At 30.9% G+C, this 13,048-nt stretch overlaps 2 protein-coding genes across 2 annotated transcripts; one reads left to right on the top strand and one right to left on the bottom strand.

Moving 5' to 3' along the window:
- The first annotated feature begins 6,012 nt into the window (after positions 1-6,012).
- LOC101203417 lies at positions 6,013-6,778 on the top strand. The gene is made up of 3 exons (XM_004147658.3): positions 6,013-6,202; positions 6,287-6,392; positions 6,562-6,778. The coding sequence occupies exons 1-3, from the start codon at positions 6,170-6,172 to the stop codon at positions 6,699-6,701; spliced, it is 279 nt and encodes a 92-aa protein (XP_004147706.1). The 5' UTR covers positions 6,013-6,169; the 3' UTR covers positions 6,702-6,778.
- A 1,597-nt stretch (positions 6,779-8,375) lies between these two features.
- Positions 8,376-12,631, bottom strand: LOC101203666 (glutathione S-transferase DHAR2). Its single transcript, XM_011656635.2, has 6 exons — positions 12,424-12,631; positions 12,241-12,331; positions 11,995-12,138; positions 9,546-9,663; positions 9,322-9,462; positions 8,376-8,679 (listed from the first exon to the last, which is right to left on the bottom strand). The coding sequence occupies exons 1-6, from the start codon at positions 12,479-12,481 to the stop codon at positions 8,590-8,592; spliced, it is 642 nt and encodes a 213-aa protein (XP_011654937.1). The 5' UTR covers positions 12,482-12,631; the 3' UTR covers positions 8,376-8,589.
- Positions 12,632-13,048: the final 417 nt, after the last annotated feature.

The raw sequence follows: 13,048 nt of genomic DNA, 5'->3' as shown, positions 1-13,048 counted from the left end.
TTGATTTTGTTCATGCAAACTTGTGACTCACTATGATTAAAAATTTGATTATTAAACATTATGAAACTCTAGAATAATAATCAAGTTTTCAAAAGAAAAGAAAAGAAAAGAAAAGAAGACTCTTGATTCAACACGAAGTACTTTAATAATGGTATGGGGGATTCAATAATTATTTTTAATTTGAACCTTTTCTAGCTAACTGAATTATTGAATGGAATATTTAATTAACTTGAAATTTTTTAAAAAAAGAGAGTACATTTTAGTTAATGAACTGATTTGAAATTTAATTAATGGTGTAATCTACACCAGATGATCAATAAGACAATGATATGTCTAAGCTGATTAAAGTTAAAAAGACCAATCAAAACTAAACAAACTAATCAACGAGTCTAAGGTCGATTACTGTCGAACCTAAAGGAAGATCATATCTAAGAAAATTATCAAGTACAAAGGTTGGTTCTTTCAGAAAATTATCAATTATATGAACAAACATCTAAGGAAGTATTAGATCAATTATTTAAGAAGATTAACAAGTAAATAAAATGATAAAAATCAGAAATGATGATGAAAAACGATAGATATGCGCAACATAACTAGGATTAAAGATCAAATTTTACTCTAACTGTATCGAAACCATTTAGAAATAATTAACATGTCTTATCCTAATTAAATAAAATTAGGGTTGATAGAAAACGTACCTTCGATGCTACCCAATCTATGTAATCTTCTCATGAACATGAACCTAGGATCATTATAAGTAGTATTGACCCGCTAGATTCATATCAATCGAGCAGTGGAACCCGATAAGTGTAGGCTTGAAAGAAGAAAAAGTAATGAAAATTAGAGGAAAGAACAGATTTCTATGAGGGAGAGATGAAGACTTTTGTGAAGAATTAACTAGAATAATTAAAAAATTATAATTTTTTTTGGAAATTAGAAAATTCAGAACATTTTATAAAGTATTAAAATGTAAAATGCATGTAAAACCTTTCCAATTGTTAAACACCTACGATCCACTTACTCTTGCTAACTTTAATTCAAGGGCAATATGGTCTTTTGACCATTCAAGTTAAAGTTAAAATCAAAGTCAAACTTTGACTTTTTACTGTTTTGCCTGTCTTGAATAATTTCAGCCTCTCGAGTATGAATCCGCATTCATTTTCTCTAAATTCAAATCACATTTGAATATAAATCTGGTCAAAATTTGACTTTTCAAAGTAAAAAGTCAACATTTTGATTATTTTCATAATTTCCGAGCTTTCGGACATGAATATGAATTCTTATTTTTTATGTTTAAATATAAAGCTATGTCTTTAAACTAATAACCAGCCACTGTAATTATTGATTTGAAAACAATAAAAGAAAGGTAACGAAGATTATGAATTTGAAGCATTTAAAACCAATTGATATTCTTGATGAGCAAAGTTTCCTTAGTTTTGTTGATGGTCCACAAATGTCAAGAAAATTATTTATCGGTAGATAATAAACATCAATGATAATATATTAGTTGACTGACAATGCCTATAAAGTCAGTTAGGTTTTTTTGATAAACGGGATCCATCAAAGGATAAATTTTATTGATTTGCAATAACCATCATCGAGAAAAAATCAATATATTTGTTTTAAATTTCTCAACGAGTTTAGAATTTTCTTGATGGACAATGAACAAGGTCCATCAAGAAAATTGATATCTTGGTGGACATTGCCCAACAAAAAAAAAACATCAAAATTTCATATCTTAATGGTAACTTAATGAACAAAGACCGTCAAAATAGACATTTTTTGACGTGGTTTGTACATAAAAAAAAATAATGAAGGCATGGGGGATGGGAGGAGGGGAATGCAAAGCCAAGAAAAGAAGTAAAGAAGTAAAGAAGTAAAGAAGTAAGGGATGATAGGGGTCAAAATCAAAAGAGAACTTTCAAAAGTGGTCCGAAGTGTGTGATTGGAAAGGAAATTTGAGAAGGGGAATGGAGTGAGTGGCGAGTGGGGATATGTTGAAGTTTCATACGCAACCATTTCTTTGATACTAACTTTTCATATTTTGTCACTATTTCCCTCTTCCTATTTTAATTATAAACATGCCAATTTATATTTTTCATTTTACTCTCTAAATTTAAACAAAACAACTCAAACACAATATTTATTTGTTAAATCTTCTATTTTTTCTTTTATAATTTCTCATTTTAAAATTTTTAAATCATTTTTTATACTCGGGGTCAGTTAATTATGAAGTAAAAGAAACAAAATTCCATTTAATTATTTACTGTGATAAAAAATTTAAAACTCAATTTATTGAAAAATATTTATAAACGTTCTAACAATTATATAGATATTGATGGATTTATGTGATAGGATTTAAAATTTTGTTATATTTTGGTTTGTTTTGCTTTATTTCAAAACAACCCTACTTATTTTATAAAATAGAAATAAAATTTGTGGACATGTATTAATATTAAAGACAAAAATACAAGTATTTAGTGAAGATTTGATGTTCAAAATATAAATCTTAAAATCTAGGAACAAAATCAAAACAAAATTGAAATTTTAGTGGTAAAATTAAACTTACACTATAACATTCAAATCAAACTCAAAACTTAAAAGAATAAATGTGGGGCATTTTAAAACAACTAAGGGTATTTTAGTAACTCACTTATTTGTTATTTTTTATTTTAAACATTAATTTTTTAAAAAATAAAGCTGTTTGATAATTAACTCAACTTGTTTTTAAATTAGAAAGAAAAAGAAAAAACCTTTGAAAAAAAATACATTCTCTTAAAAGCAAGATTACACATGAAAAGTTTAGAAAAAAATATATATATTGTAACAAAACAATAGAATAATATAACATTTAAGTCCAATAGGTTGGATATAATTAAAAATGAAAAAAAAAATCAAAATGATTTATAAATTATTACATGCTTATAAATAGTAAAATAAATTAAAATATTTAAACACTATAACAAATTTTTTGAATGATAGAATCCGATAGACTTCTATCACTCTCTATCAATGTCACTGATAGAAGGATATCGGTGACTATCAAATATTTATTATCGATAAAATTTAAAATTTTGCTATAACTTGTAAATATTTTGTCAAATTTATTATTTTTGATAATTCTTTCGTAAATAATTAAAAAGATTGTTGGATGTTCGATAAAAAATTTAAATCTATTCATATCAATTTGAGTTATATTCATTTTATAAGTTGATAATACAGACTTAATCTCATTCTTACTTTATTATAAAATTGAGATGGATATATCAAATATGATTTTTTATCACGGCAAAGATTATTTTAAAATTTTTAATTGTTCTCGTGTGATTAAAAATTCAAAATAATCATTGGTATAACAAGAAAGATTTTTTTCTTTCCATAAAATAATATCTTTTCAACATACATTGTATACCGATACAAGAACTACTATTTCAAAATCTCAATTTCAACTCTAAACTAATAATTATATATAAGGTTAGAAAATGTATTTGTTTGAAAAAAAGTTCGTTTTGTCTTTTACCTAAGAAATAATAAAATTCCTACACTTTTCATATTTTTATTTTCTATTAAAAAATAAAAAAAAATGGTTTCATAATTCATTAAACACTACATTTTACATTATTAATTTACTTTTTAAAGTTTTATATATCAACTTCTTAACAAATGTTTTTATAAATCAATTTACATTATTTAAAGAAACTAAGACAAAGTACTTTTAACTCTTTTTTAAAAAAATAAAGTATTGAAAGGTCTTTTTTTAAAGTGAAAACTAAGTACGTAAGATGAGGAAAAAAATAAGTATAGTTTCAAAAATAAAAAATGCAATGATTAAGCATAAATGTGATTTTAATTTTCGCATGCTTTTCTTACGTCAATTTCAATTTACAGTTACCGACATTCATATCTACATCACTAATTCAAATATGAAACAATAAGGAAATTTTCTTCATTTTGGATATGGAATATTTATCGTATCTTCTTATTTGTTTGTTTGTTTCACGTACGTAGAACAAGAAAAGAAAAGAGAAAAAAGGGATCGTAGCACGACCCACCAACAAAGCGATTACTGGTGATCGACTGTTGAAATGCAATGGAAGTCGAGAGAACGAGGATAGTAGAGGTTTGAACTTTGAAGGTTAGAGCGAGAAAAGGAAAAAATGTTCGTTAAAATTAGAAACCTTAAACCTCTTAAGTGAAACGATATGAAATTTTAACCTTAAACCTCTTAAATGAAACGAGATAAAATAAAATTTCATATTAAGTTAGTCAAATCTTTCTCTCTCTCTCGTATTTGAGATGTTGTGTCCATGACCTTTAAGCTATGCTCACTTTAGTAACATATACATGTATTTGTGTTTATATAGTCTTTCTAAAAATAATAATGAAAATAAATGGACAAGAAATACAAATTAAAGATGGATAAATGAATAACATTCAACGTATTAGTATAAACATTTTATTAGTCAAGTTATATATATATATATATATATATATATGATGACAAAAAATAAGTCTTAACCCAAGTAATACGTACACTTGATGCATTTCGGATATACACCTAATACATAATTGATACACCTGTTACACATATTTATATACATAAATGTTGAAAATGACAAAATATTATGGGTTGTTTGAACTTCAGATTATGAAGAAGTGGAGTGACCTATTTTAGCTCACTCTATATTTACCCAAAAGATTATCATATAATCTTAGGATTATGATTATTCTACTTTTTTCCCCCCTTATTTCTCCTGTTCCTCACTCACTTTTTTTACTATTCTCTACCATTCTTCACTCCCCTCTTTCATTATTCCTTACCCTCATCTCTCCTATAAGTCATTATTCTCCACTTCTCAATTTCACTATTCTTCACTTCTCCAACCATAGATTATAGTAACTCAAACTATAATAATCTACACCTCAAACACAGACTATAATAACCCACAAAATATTATAATATTATAACTCATAGACTATAATAACCAAATATTATAATAACTCACTTCACGTTCCAAACGCTTATAAAGATTTTCAATTTAATGTCAATTAAGCAAATATACCTAATGACATTTGGGTAAATAAAACAAAGTTACATTTTTATAAATAAGTTAATCTTTATCAACTTTAGAGTAAAAAACATTGAACACCTTAACTTTTAGGAAGCGTTTGAGGTAAGAAGTGAGTTATTATAATTATAGATTATTTGGCTCTTCCAATATCAATAGGTTGGTTGTTTTACTCTTGTATCTTTCAACTAGTTTCGTTCAAGTAACGGATTCTAGCCAATTGAAAGGATCTTTTGATCAATCCATAGTTAGATTATAATAGTTTGTGTTTATGGTGTAGATTACTTTAGTTTGGATTATATAACAAGTGTTTGTGGTATATACTCTTATAATAAATATATGTATTTTTCTTCCCCTAATTCTTTTATGCAAAAATTCAAAATCTTTTATCATAAATTCAAATATTTAGAATACAAGTGTGTATCAAATGCTAATTAGAATGACATCAAGTGTATTAAGTTAGAAGGATATTAAGTATATATCACATGTCTATCACTTCTTTCTAACAAAGTAGATATTAATAGTAGTATATCGAATGCGTATTAGTGTGGATTAACAAGTCTATATACCATGAATCTAATTTTCATGGAAAGAGGCTTTAGTATATTTATGTATTATGGGCACGTAACTTGGGTTTACGAGTAAGCAAAGAAAACCGACATTAGAGAAAGAGCGGCGGTTGTTACAATGGCGGCCGATTGGGCCGGGGCGAGACTTGGGAGAGGTATTTTTGTTAGATACGAAGAAATTAACGTCCAATAGGTCCCACGAATCACGTGGTAAGGAGGATCACTCCCCCAGTTCCCAAAAGGAGACAAATGATTGGTCATTCAGGAATCCTCTTCAATCTCCTCTCCACCAATAATCACCCATTGCCCACGTGGTACTCTCCTACTGGCTGACCCCACCACCATTTCCTTATAACTCAACGCCTTCCTCTTTCCATCGCCACCCGTCGCTGTAAAGTTCTCAAACCCCTTTTCACTTCCAAATCTATTTGTTATTTTATATATATATCATACATATCATACAATCTATTTCTTTTAAATATACCTTCCTGCCTTAGATTGTGTTATATAATAACAATACAGACAATTTTAATGGCTGATTCTTCTGCTGCTTACATTCATATGGTAACGTTTTCACTTTCTCTTTCATATTAATTACTATAAATGTCTATCTTCTTTATATATTCATTCCCTTTCCCTTATATATAGGTACAACACTTGATCGAAAAGTGCTTGATCTTCCATATGAATAAAGATGAGTGTATTGAAGCTCTCTCCAAACATGCTAACATCAGCCCCATCATCACATCTACTGGTTCGTACGTTCACATTTTTTCTCCTCTCTTCTTCCACTCCTCATCATTTTCATCACAACCTAGATCACCAGTACTACTGCAGACAAATTGTATACACACACACACACATATATATATAGATGTAGATTCTTTGATCTTATAGGTGATTGTTTTAATCTGTTGTTACAGTGTGGAAGGAGTTGGAGAAAGAAAATAGGGAATTCTTTGAAGCTTATTCAGAATGTAAGGGAAGAAATGATAGAATATTGGCTGAAGAAGAGACAAGGAAGTTAATCCAAAGGATGATGTCTAAACATAGTGATGACTAGTTAGCTAAAATATTTGATCTACCTAGCTATATACACATGCATGCACCAAATTAACTAGTGATTATGACTTTTTCATTCTTTTTCTCTCTGCATGTACACACAATATTAAAAATATATATACACAAATATTAGAATAACACAATTTATCCAAATAATAACAATAGTTATATACATTATTTTCTTTCCATTTTAAACACTTCCACATATAGATACAATCAAAATAATATATTATTATTAGTTTGAATTAACATTGTCATCTTTTTACTCAATTTTAGTTTATGTAGCTTATTATTATTATTATTATTTTCAATCACATAATAATAATTTTTTGAAAAAAATATAATATGTGAATCTTTTAAAATTTTATTTTTCTTACATGGTGTACCAATACATCTTTTCGACAAAGTTATTGTTGTATTTGTTAAAAGATAAGAGTGGTTATGTATTTTGGGGTATTCGTAAGGCCACATGGCAAATAATGATTAGACTTTAGACGTTGAAGATTAGCGACTATTTTATAATAATATACATATATAATCATATGGTTTTTTTTTAATTATGGAAAAAAATTTGTTGGGTAATTGAGATTGTGACTTAAGACTCTTCTCCAATCGTCCAATATTAATGTTGAATTGAAATGCAAATAGGGCTTGACTCGACATTTGTCTTGAATAGGTATTGATGTTCATGTGACAATAAAAGAAAATATAAATGAAGCAAAATAATGCAGGGGGACAAGTAGCTTTCTTGCCATCTAAATCATGAACTTTTTTTTCTAGGGACATCGAGTGTGATCCTTTAGAGAGTTTAAATTCAACATTTTTGTGAGCTTTCAAATAAAATTTGAATAACTAGTTACAAACAATTAACTTGAGGAATAATGGAAATAGAAACTCAATAGGAATAAAATCATATTTGATAGAAAATGTTATTCGGATCATAAATCTAATTAATCATACATATTACTAGATATCTAACTGTGTCTACCGATCACTTCTAACTCTCGGATATTTATTTAAAAGGAAAATGTATTATCTATTTAGATGCGTGAAAGATTCATGTTAAAAAAGAATTTTAAAGTGAATGATGAAATTGAAATTGTTACTTTCTTGGTACCATAAACAATTATTTAATCAGTTTATTTTAATCTAGGTTAGAATTTATTTTTAAGGATGCAACTTCTGGTTTACCATTTTGACATGGGTCTGTTCTTTATGAAAACTCCTAACACATTAAGTCATTCATGAAAATAAAATGAGATCCTACTAAAACCATAGTGTCTGCTTTACCTTGTTTACATATCTTGTATTTGAAGTTGTATTTGTTGGGGTTGTGAACTCATTTTGGATCTTCATGTCCATAGAAAGTTTTTCTAACGAAAAAGAAAATCAAAATGGAGAGATCATTTTCGTTTGTTATAATTCTTTTGGTGATTAACCTAAATAGTATTAATATTAAGATGATATTCTATCTAGTAACTTTTAAGTAAGGTGGTTTAGATAGTTAGATTTTGTTTTTAAATACATAAAAAATGGAATAAAATAGGGATCATTCTTGCAAATTATGATGAGATGAGGGTTATAATATTTTGTAGTTGAAACTTCACTGTATGTTTGAACTATTCGAGGTTATGTTATAAGATTTAATGGAGTTAGTTTTGTTTTTAGCTTCATATAACCAAAGCTCTCACAGCCTTTACTAAAACAGAAGGCAGACTTAAAAGATTAGGCATAAAGATGTTACACTGTTCCGTTAAGAGCACCAGATAAGAAAAATACAATATTTATTGAAACATAGGGAAGATAGCAAGCAAAGCACCACCAGCCAAATTCTCAAGGATTAAACCCCTCCAATTATTTCATAACTTAGGGTGAATGCGTCCCTGTATTCATGCAGGATTCACCTTGGGCTCCCATCCAGCAATTACATGTTCTGGGGTAGCTTTCGTCTTCACGAATGATTCTCGAGCGAAAAGCAACTGCAAAATCCAGAAATCCCACCACCAAAAGTTTATCAGATAATGCGTCTATTCCATTCTTTTTCGCTACTGAGTTAGTTCTTCAGATCCCCCCCCCCCCCCCACCCACCCACAAGGATTGAACAAATAGCGATCCCGATAATCATGAAGTAACTAGCTGAACTCACATCCCACTTTAGGATAATTTTGTTTTAAATTGCAAAACTTCTTCAAATATTTTTACCGAAATATCATTGATCAATGATAGACAACAATGGACACATAGATGGATGTCTACTGGTTATGTTGTTTATCCATCAACAACATTTTTCTATATTTGTAAATAATGGACTTTTTCCCTATATTTGAAAATATCACTTAGATTTGATTTGTGCAAAACAACCTTAAATTGAAGAACAAGTTTATCCTATGATCCTCCATCAATTGAACACAAACCCCATTACAGCAGTTTTGAGTTCAGGAGAGCAGAAACCAACCATCTTAATAGGTTTCAAACTGCAGGCAATCTAAGAAGCTAGCAAAGCCTAGGCAGAGAGTGAACAAACAAAACTAATAACCAATACAAATCTGATACTGGCTTAAATGATTTAATTGAATTAAAAGTCGGAAGTTTTATAGCTCGTTTGTGCAACAACATTGTACCTCTTTGTAGGAGATTAAACAGGCCAAGTCTTTGGGGATACACCACTTCTTAAAATGGCCAAGAGCAACATCAACATGGTACAACTTCGGTGCCAGACTCAAATCAACAGCAGTTACCTTCTCTCCAGCAACATAAGGTCCCTGGCACCATGAAAAATTGCATTTAAAGAGAAGATAAAATGATACACTTTAAAATAGTTGTTCTACATATTACACATACATACATGAGCCTTAAGATGCTCATCAAGCGCCTTCAACTCTTCAAGTAAATTCTGCTCCGAATGATCCTTCGGGTCCTTGCTTTTCAAGAATTTTGTAAAAGCACTAAATATCTTCGATCCCCTATTAGCCAAAGGAGAGAGAGGACAGTTTTTTTCAGAACAAAAGCATAGTTTGTGATTTAGTTGAGGAAAGCCTTTACAATTAGAACCTTGCAAATGCCACATTCGGAGTACTGAATTAGGAAATCAAAATACTACTGAGAAATAATTTAAAGAAGAGTACAAATTCAAGCAAACACTTACATAGATCATGAGTTTATTTCAAGCATCGTTATAAGTTCAACCTCAATGTGGGATCATGCCCTAATCGTGCAGTAAATTCTTGTTCCATGACATGAAATGTCAATTGTAGAATAAATTCAATCTTTCTTTGTTGATTAAAAGTTAGAGAAATAAGAAATTCAGGCAGTAAAGAAAAAGAATCAGGATGTTGATTATTCATCCAAAACCGTAAGGTGTTTATGGGTGATTTCAAAATAAGTGCTCCTAGCAGTAGTATTTCAATTATAAATAAAAGCATTTTCCACCTTAGTTCTTCCCATTCAAGCACTTACAAAATCAAATGTGAGCACCTACGACTTAGGGGAATGGAATGTTGACCTGACCATATTCAAGCTTAAGAACTTGGGTGACAGGTACCTCTACATCAGCCAAAAAACACTTTACAAGTAAATTTTTACAAAGCGTTTTAAAGTGCATAAACTATTTTTTTTCCAAACCCCCTAAATGTTACTCTGAAACATGGTGATTCATGTGAGAAGTGTTATCGGTCCTTCAAGATTTGCTCATCTTGATAATGGATGCAATGTAATGATTTTGAACCTACCTAATGTTTTAATGTAATACAAACATGCCCTTCCAAAATTTTAAAAAAAAATTCTGCTGCCTCTGAAAAGAAGGCCTATTGTTTTAAGCAATTCGATGAAAGAAACAATTGGATCAAAGAGACTAGATGGGGATATGGAAACACTTCGGAGTTGGGTGTTCTGGCACACTTTTCCTTCATAACTTCCCACTTGACTTTTTTACATATTCTTTTTCAATCCTTGGAATCCTCTGTACGTGTTGTTTCTATCAATGAAATTCTAGTTTAAAAAAACCCACTACTCGTCAGTCTGCTCCATACAAAGAAAAAGAAACATGGTTTTCGCAAATTGCAAGACAAATTCAACTTCAATTCAAGTCTACAACAAGATGAGACCAACCATTCTGATTTTTTTTAAATGAAACAACACATGGTAATATAAAAAACTAAGGCCAAGAAAGAATGGAGATTCCCTTTACAAGAAAAGTCACTGAAACTGAAACGCAAAGGGAAACATGAAAGTGAACCAAGGACCAAAGTTCCCTAGATCCCTCTCCACACCCCTAAAAACTCTACAGTCCCCCTCATCCTAGAAAACCCATAAAACTGCACAGACGCTTGCAAGCCAAAGAAACCGAACCTTTCTCCTCAAAAGGCAAGTTGAGGAGAAACTCCTCGATCATAGCACTGATGTCTCTGTGACGTATACAAGTGTCTGGAAAAAAGAATCCCAAACTATGCTCGCGAAGTCACAGCACTGTAGAATATGGTCCCGACCTTCCTCCACCTTCCGAAAAAGAATACAACAAAAAGGCTTGACAAGTGAAGACAACTTCCTAGCGCTTATCCAACATGTTAGCACAATCGTGGAGAACCTGCCAAGTAAAGAGCCTTACCTTTCTAGGAACCTTAATCTTCCATAACACCAAAAAAGGCCAGTCACCTAAGGGGGAAGGATCAACCAAATATTGAAAGAAAGACATGCACGAGAACCCTTTGGGATGGGGACTCCAAAATCTAATGTCCCTTCTCCCCAGTCTAAAAGGGTGACCCTCGAGTAAGGAAAGAAGAGCAGCCACATCCATAGTCTCCCTATCGGAAAGAGAATGATGGAACTCGAAAGAAAAGGAAAAAAGGGTTGCCAGACCACACTAAAAACCGATAATGATGATTTTTTTAGAGACGAAAAATGATGCAGCGAGGGAACAAAACACAAAGAGATATCCTCCACCCAGTGATCTAGTAAGTATCTCTCCCCTCCCCCACCACACGACAACCAAGTACACAAAGAGAAGGGACCAAACATTCTGTTAAAAGAAGGGTCAAACAAGAAGGCAGTGAGACATGAGAAAAATGGACACATCAAACAAACACAAAGACGAGGTAACAATCGTCCCTACCCCCAGAGGAATTATCACAAAACAAATAAAAAGTCCAAATATGAACTGTTGAAAACATTAGTCAACATAAAAGCACAGAAAACAGCGAACACAATACTGAAGGCATAAACTTCATACATTAAAACATCTTCAGACATGGAACAAATGAACAAATCAAAAAAGGGTTAAAGAAGAAAAAAAGGCTTACACAGAAGAAAATTGAGGAGGAGTAACCAGAGAAGGCTCTGGATACTTCTTCTCAAGAGTCTCCACAATGACATCAGAATCAGGAACCCATTCGTCATCAAACTTCACCACTGGCACTTTTCCTTCTGGGCTCACTTTCAAGAACCTGCCAAAATCAACAACAATCAACACACGAGACACAACCCCATTTGCTTAAAATCCTCTTTCTGTTGCTGCAACCCAAATAAGCCAAATTTCGAGATATTACCAACTGGGTTTGTCGGATAGATTGATGAGATGCAATTTGTAAGGAAGTTTCTTCTCCTCCAAAGTTAAGAGAACCCTCTGACTGAAAGGGCCTGCAAGAGAAGAAAAACAAACCCCCAATTGCAAAATTGACAAAATCTGAAATAAATTTCAAAAGACGAGAGGGAGAGAAAGAAGAACATACAGTCCCCAATCTCATCGGGTGCACCAACAGCAGCCTTGACCGCAGCTTCGAGGGCCATTTTCGTAGAATATCTGGGAACTGCAGAAGAAGAAACTTGAATATGTGTAACCGCTTAAAGGAAAACGTGGGTTACTGGGTTATATATATTATTTGTAGTTACCCTTGGATAGATATCACAATCATTTACGTTGATCATGCCTTTCTAAAAGTTGAAATTAAAAAGAAAAGGAAAAAAAAATCAACCTCTAACTGACCTTTGAATTGTGAACCATATATGCCCACGTTTTAAAGTTTAATGTCATCTTCTCCTTGGCCATAGCACATCCTTTCTCATGTGTGGATTCCCTCTCATAGAAAGAAGAAGAAGAAAAAGATATGACACTAACCTATCGAATCGAGTCCATGTTAGTTTCACAGTTTTACTGTTTCGCCTCAAAATAAGTCATTCTCAAGCCTCCTCTTTTTTTCTCTTTAAAAACTGTAAGCTTCTTTCTCTTTTTCTCTCTTTCTTTCATTCATTTCATACCATTATTTGTTTTAACAAATCAACTCTAATAATATCTTTTTTAATATAACAAAATAAATTAAAATATTTATAGCAACAAATATAAATATACAATTTTAT

The sequence above is a fragment of the Cucumis sativus genome, chromosome 5 (assembly GCF_000004075.3).
Source record: "Cucumis sativus cultivar 9930 chromosome 5, Cucumber_9930_V3, whole genome shotgun sequence".
Lineage (NCBI taxonomy): Eukaryota > Viridiplantae > Streptophyta > Magnoliopsida > Cucurbitales > Cucurbitaceae > Cucumis > Cucumis sativus.
The sequence above is the reverse complement of the archived record's forward strand: the minus strand, read 5'-3'. Positions and strand labels throughout refer to the sequence as shown.

Coding starts and splice junctions, on each gene's coding strand:
- LOC101203666 (XM_011656635.2), bottom strand. CDS start 12,481: ATGGCCCTCGAAGCTGCGGTCAAGGCTGCTGTTGGTGCACCCGATGAG. Junction 9,463..9,545: donor ATGAGCATCTTAAGGCTCAT/GTATGTATGTGT, acceptor TCATGGTGCCAG/GGACCTTATGTTGCTGGAGA. Junction 8,680..9,321: donor GTTTAATCTCCTACAAAGAG/GTACAATGTTGT, acceptor TGGATTTTGCAG/TTGCTTTTCGCTCGAGAATC.
- LOC101203417 (XM_004147658.3), top strand. CDS start 6,170: ATGGCTGATTCTTCTGCTGCTTACATTCATATG. Junction 6,203..6,286: donor CTGCTGCTTACATTCATATG/GTAACGTTTTCA, acceptor CCTTATATATAG/GTACAACACTTGATCGAAAA. Junction 6,393..6,561: donor CCCCATCATCACATCTACTG/GTTCGTACGTTC, acceptor CTGTTGTTACAG/TGTGGAAGGAGTTGGAGAAA.